Consider the following 7047-nt stretch of genomic DNA (forward strand, 5'->3'; position numbering starts at 1 on the left):
TACACTACTGTTACTACTAAATAACTGAAAAATATGTAAACTTCGATGGAAATTACTAGGTTTCAAACTATATTAAACTAAAATACAATTTAGTCAGTTAGGATTTAGCAGTGGTAGCTTGTGTAAGAATGATCGGGACTGCCTCTTGCTAAGAGCCTAAATATCCTCGATCACACAGGGCGTACCTCTAGCTGTTCTTTATTGAATAATTTTAACTAGAAGTACTAAGTGTTCATGACCACATGCCTAATTTGTAGATAGACACAATAACGTAAGTCACGTTAATACATTAGCAGATATAAATAAAGTTCCATCTGAAGAAAAGTTAAAAAAAGAAAAAGACTTATTGGATTTTGGAGATTGGCGGGAGGACCAAAATCTATAAGTAGTAGTTGGGAGATTATAAAATTTAGTTTATAATTTCCTACATCTACTAATGTCTCAAATAGGTCCAAGTAGATGAGTCATACCAAATACTCAGGCTATTGGAGCCATCAAAGTGAATTTAGAACACTTTGGAAATATTGGAAAAAGAGCTTGTATTAAATTATTTAAAATACAAATAAAAACCAATGTATTATCTCAATTGATCTTGATATTTTAGACTGACCGGAGGCCGTATTTCTACAATAGTGAGACTTGGTCCACCAAGCTTGAGGCTGTGTCTCCAAGCACTGAGTATAAAGACGTCGCCGATAAAGACAACCCCGCAATCCAAAAAATGTATGCCGACTATGTTGTCGATACAGAACTTGTCACTAAGACTTCTGTCGACAAGGACGAGACGCACTTTGGATTCATGACAGAGGAAGTTCAAGCAATTTTACCAGAGCTCGTGTTCGAAGATCTAAGTGGAGCGGCACTTGATGTGAAGTGAAACAGCATCACAGCGATGCTGGTGAAGCAGAACCAGGATCTGGTGAAACAGGTGGCTGCACACGAGAGTGCTATTGGTACACTGATTGAACGTATAAGTGTACTCGAGTCGAGGTAGAATTCATTATTGTTAACTCATTTGTAATATCTTCGACTAGTCTAAAATCTATTTGTGTGCACAGCAAAAAAAAAAGGTGATCCCTCATCATTCGGGGCTGGACCATCGTACCCTGTTTTAGATGCAGTTTTACGACAGATCACGCCTGACAGATGGGGGCTGTCGATTTTCAGTTTCAACAAATAATTAAGATAAAAGGCAACGAATAGTCCAAAGTTTGATTCACAATCTCCCCACAACAACAACAACAAGAACAACAACAACAACAACGTATATGGAGGGGATGCTTGAATCGCACTTTACTTGTGTCATCTATACCACAGTAACCCTAGGTGTCAAACAGTCTTCTTGCTGTGGAACGTCACTGTGTGCCAGCTTTGTGACCAAGACTAAGGGCGACTCATGTTGCAGGTGTCGCAATACGACGTTTGTCATGTTCAAGAACCGCGCCATACACGAGGTGCTCGAAACTTGTCGTCGGACGTGCGCAGAGTGCAAGGTTGAGCTCAACATTATTGCGTTCAAACGCCACCTGTGCCAGGCCCAACTCGACCAGCTGCCGACTATAAAACTGCCCGCCGATTATGAGTCCCTGCTGCGCGGTTCATCATACAAGTGTACGGTAACCAAGCCCCGTGAATCTCTTGATGGCGAGCAGATCTTCATTGGACAAGTGTCTGCCACTGTACACTCCACATGTGATGGCGATGGGGTGGCGATAGTGTATCTACAAGAAAACGAGAAGTACGCGAGACTATCTTTACACGCGGCCAATCATCTCGTGGTTGAGCGCCAGGAAGCCGAGAAAAAGGCTTGTGAGAACGTGCGACGGGCCGAGACCGCAGAATTGGAGTTCATGTTTGGTCCCTTGGATGATGATCGAGTGTTTGCATTTGAGAGTAGTGATGAGTCGGACATCGAGTCGGTAAGCTCCAGCGGTCTTCCATTTGTACCTCCTGCATTTGCAGTGTGGACCGCAATGACGGTCGCCAACATGAGTCACGAAGAGAGACAAATGTACAATTGCGTCCTGAACGATGATGCGCTGGCAGCGGTGCTTCCCAGACGCAGCCGCCGCACAGGTGTGAGATGGAAGTTGGTTGCAATCCATCGATGCCATTCAGATCGTCGACACTATATTGCACCGTTCCACGCTGACCATTTGCATGTACGCGTACTGTCGTCGCGCAATGTCAAGACGCGACGACAGTTGGTCCCCCAAGACTTTCTGTAAAAAGATATCATTTTTTTCCCAAACAATAACAAAAATAAAATAAAATAAACGACAGTTTGGTAAAAAAAGAAGGTAATTTTCAAAACGGTAAAAAAAGAAGGTGATTTTGAAAATGGTAAAAAAAGAAGGCGAATTCCGGTTTGGTGAATTTTTATGGTAAATCTGCCAAAAAAACAGTGTATTTGGTGGTTCATGTACTATCATTTTCTCAAGTACTACACTCAAATGTCAACTGCCTGACTTTTTTTCTTCAGGACATATCTGCACTTATCTCAAAGTGCTTTGCTTGTAAGTTCCTTATTAAGCAAATACAATCATTGCCTTTGTCTAAAACAAGCAACTTGACTCTCTAGTCCAATCTAAAACAGTCCTGTACACAATATTTGCATATATGTACACAACATGTTCAATCATTTCCATATGCACTATTGTTCATATTGTCTACACCTATCCAAAGCCAGCACACTTAAATATATCTTAAAGTCATGCACATAAACTGTATACTTGATACAAATTAAGTGTGCCATAGATTAGCTTAGACGTAAGCTGCATACTAAGTACATAACAAGTATGCCAGAGATACAATTCAGACAATTAAATATACATAAATATACATAGTTTCAATGCATGTCTGATGTCACATTCCGACAAATATTTGGCCTACCTCAAGAGTAGCCGAAATATGTAGAATTTGCTCCGAGCATCGATGTGCGTCTTACAGTACATATTTGGAGGAGTAATGTAATTATGATGTCACTATTTTAATATTTGCGTTTGTTTCGAATGTGATCGAGAAAAGTAGTCGTTGTATTTTATGACTATGTAAAGAAAACAAATTGTATGTTTTTGTTTCGTCAAAAAATAAATTTCCCCCCAAAATATATTTATATACATATCACCACTGCTGAGGGGTTGTCTTCCAATGGAAGACCTGCCACACAAAAGTACCCAAAATATAAATAAAATTATTAAAGCCAGAAACAAGCCAGCATAAATTAAGTCTTCCATTGGAAGACTTAATATAAAACCTAATATATATTTAAAAATTGTGTATCGACCCTTAAGATTATAGGAATTAGAAAGTCACTATTTCAATATTTGCGTTTGTTTCGAATGTGATCGAGAAAAATAGTCGTTGTATTTTATGACTATGTAAAGAAAACAATTTGTATGTTTTTGTTTCGTTAAAAAATAAATTTCCCCCCAAAATATATTTATATACATATCACCACTGCTGCGGGGTTGTCTTCCAATGGAAGACCTGCCACACAAAAGTACTCAAAGTATAAATAAAATTATTAAAGCCAGAAACAAGCCAGCATAAATTAAGTCTTCCATTGGAAGACTTAATATAAAACCTAATTTGTATTTAAAAATTGTGTATCGACCTTTAAGATGACCCTTAAGATTATAGGAAATTTTCCTAAATTTTGATATTTCCAGAATTTCAATCAGGAATTATTTAAAATATTCTGGGCGACTTTAAGAATTTCAACCCCTATTCGATTGTTTGTAATTTTGTGAATGTCTCGACATAAAATCTCATTTTATTTCAACAAATAAAAACAGCACGTGTGGATGTATTATAGCCTTTTAGTCACAGTGTATTAACATCGACACATTACATTTTAAAGTTCTTTTATTCAAACAAACGTCAAGCCCATGACTAATGCATGGTTTAAGCAATCCATATGTTGTATGCGTTGTGGTGAACCTGCTGTACCTGAAAATGAGGTATCAGTCTGCATCAAATGCAGACAAAAATGACGCAGTAAATGTCATCCATCGTGCGGTATAAGCGATGATTTCAACTACATTGGAGGTCCTAAAAACACGTGGTACGGCGTCAAGCGAGGCTGCTGCTTTGCCTTTAACAAGAAACATAAATGCCCTGGAGGTACATGTAATCTTATAACAAGGCGCCTGTTCGAGTAAAAAAGTTACAATTTATCTGTATCACAGCCAATGCTCATTACAATAATTGTTTTACTAAGATTGGCTCATTGCTATTTTGTTTATTCACTAAGACTGCTATCATCGTCATCGGTTACAGTTTCTGTAGCTAATTTTGTGCCGTTGAATTTTTTTTCATGATCTCCACCCTCTACTCGCACTACATTCAAAACTTTGTCTTTGCAGAATCGCTTGCAGACATTGCGATTGTTGAAAGCAGCTACTCGCTTTCGTATTTCTGCTTGAGTTATATTTCTCTTATATTCTGCCGTGTAGCATTCAGTACTCGCTGCTGTTCTTCTGATGCTCTAGCGCCTTCCACAAATCTCGTATGTGTAAGTTTTGGTCTATCAAGGCGATATTAACGCCTTAGAGTAATTGAACACTTAGGTTTAGTCTAAGTATAGTTAAATTCGAAATAAATAAACGAAATGAGTTATTTAGTAAAGTTAGGTATGCCTCGTGAAAACAGCAATACTCTGAGGGATTGTGAGGCTGAGACATTGCCTATATATAATCCTCTCAGTACTGTTTTCGTCGAAGGGATTTTATTTAGTGTTTCGTTGTCACTCTACTACGGTATGTTTCGTTGGGGCGAATCCGAGAGACTCATAAAATCCTATCTTTAGAAACATATATATATATATACTCTTGATGTCCATAGTTATTGCATTTACCAATAACTTACCACTTGTCAAGAATTACCGACTTAGTCTTCATCAGACTGGCACATCTGGTTGGCTGAACGGAGGATAAATTAAGCAACGCTAATAGTTCTTAGAAACCTATGTTTGGTTGAGCCATCTCGCTACCAAAGTATTCAGATATAAATAGATTTGGAAAGTAAATATAGTTCTATTAATAGAACTAGACCAAATCTTACGTTTGTTATTTTACTGGGGCCTTTTAATGGCCTTGTCCAAATATCTGATATGTAAAATGGAAAAGGAATTAATTAATAAAACCATTAAAAACCATTTAGGAAACTTAAGTTCATCGTACTATTAAGAGCACGTTTATAGTTTACGTACTGCTTAAGAGTACGTTTATAACATAGAGTCTAATGTGGAAGCCCGGATATTACATATGTGACTGTATAATAGTTTGATCATGCTCATTAAAAAAGGATGGACAAGGTGAACCATCGTAATGCTTTGTAATATGACATGCGAACAACTCTAGGGACTTTCACCAGAACCTGGTAAATTATATCATTCACAGTTGTATAAACTAGATATTCGTATTGTAGTTGAAAAAACATAGCTTGATGGATTATCTGCCCTCTGTATGCATATGAAACTGCTGCAAACCAGGTAGAATCGCCAACGTTGCAAGTAAAATATCTTCCATATTTCTTAGCTACCTTTGCGCACGCGGCAATAGGACTGTTTTCGGAGGATGGACACGGGCGATACCATCTATCTGTGCTACTTAAAAGAACATTCATCAATCGTGATTAAAAATGTATTAATAACACTTGTGTGTACAACAGCTATGCTATAATATTTGCGTGTAATGTACACATAAAATGTATCTTTACATTCATGTATCACTAAATAGACTTTAAACATACCCGATGGTACGCCAATTCAATTGCAGTCATTCATAACCACGAGTCCAATATCGTACAGTTCAAGCACATTTGTCGATCTAGACAGCAATGCCATGATATATGGCTCGTTCATTGTACCCATTTTCATTGCTTCAGTTGAAAAGTGACGACCGTCAAATCAGTATCGCTAACTTTCTCCTAAAACAAATAATTATTTAGATATATTCAACACTAATCATCTCTAGACAACACACGCTAATACTTTTATAATATACCTTTGAATTGCTGCATATCTGAATTTCATCATCTTCGGCATCTGTATCTGGGTTGGATGTTTCAGAATCTAGATCCTGATCAATCTTATCGTTATCTTCAACAATCTCACCGTCCTGAGAACAGTTATCTAAGTCATATTCCGATTGTTTGGTCCCATCGCTTATATCTCTTCCCTTGTTAGCTGTTGTACATCAAAACAGACAACTGTCAAAATTAACTCGTTTACTGTGTGTGAAGGATAACCAATTTGGATGCACGATGTAAAACATACCTGGGTAGTCCTCAAGCCTTCGCACTGCCACAGTATCGTGCAGTATTCCGCCATCTTCTTCGTCTAAATCCATGTCGGCTGAACTTGGAAGTGTTGTAGTAGACTTATTGGCTTGCTTTTTTTAGTGAGATACATCCGAACTGAAGTATCTTTCCTAGCTATGACTTGACTCACGGTTCCGGTGAAAACGAGTTGACAAACTCTAAACCAGTCACTGGATCATTGTCCAACTGTGATCGGCGTGATATGTTCGCAAAGTGCGTTCTCAACTGCTACTATCGCAGAAGGTCTTGCAATTCCAAGCTCGCTCGGCCAGAATAATATGAGATCTACAACTTTTTTCTTTGGACACGGTCGTTTCACAAGAACGTATGTTGATTTGAGATAATTCACTAATGGATAACCAATGCACGTGAATCTTAAGACATCACACGGTGTCTTATGGTTTTCCTTTTTGCGTGGCATTTGCGTAACCCCAAATGCTACTAGATTAACTTCACGTTCCCCCTCTTCATTGGAACATGTCTTCAATTTACAGCTCGCGGATACTATAGCGACACCCATACCTGGTAAATCCGGCAAATGGAATTGCACGGGTTATTTAAAGGCCGCGTCTGCACTTTTCGATCTACGGAAACTTCTTGTACATAGTACTATGTATGATTATGATACCATTTCTTCCTTTCTCTGCAATCTCTGTCCAAAGAGTTGCATCTCCGTATCCACGGTCTGCACACATTTGCGCTCTCCCAACTGTTCGACGATGA

At 38.3% G+C, this 7047-nt stretch overlaps 2 protein-coding genes across 2 annotated transcripts; one reads left to right on the top strand and one right to left on the bottom strand.

The window, feature by feature from the left end:
- Positions 1-1268: 1268 nt before the first annotated feature.
- Positions 1269-2228, top strand: SARC_03805 (hypothetical protein; the record flags this gene model as incomplete). Its single annotated transcript, XM_014302412.1, has 1 exon — positions 1269-2228. One exon carries the CDS (start codon positions 1269-1271, stop codon positions 2226-2228), a length of 960 nt encoding a protein of 319 aa, XP_014157887.1.
- A 2859-nt stretch (positions 2229-5087) lies between these two features.
- Positions 5088-6353, bottom strand: SARC_03806 (hypothetical protein; the record flags this gene model as incomplete). The annotated part of the gene is made up of 3 exons (XM_014302413.1): positions 5088-5108; positions 6009-6190; positions 6281-6353. 3 exons carry the CDS (start codon positions 6351-6353, stop codon positions 5088-5090), a joined length of 276 nt encoding a protein of 91 aa, XP_014157888.1.
- Between the last annotated feature and the right edge of the window lie 694 nt (positions 6354-7047).

The sequence above is a fragment of the Sphaeroforma arctica genome, assembly GCF_001186125.1.
Source record: "Sphaeroforma arctica JP610 unplaced genomic scaffold supercont1.201, whole genome shotgun sequence".
In the NCBI taxonomy this organism is placed as follows: Eukaryota; class Ichthyosporea; order Ichthyophonida; genus Sphaeroforma; species Sphaeroforma arctica.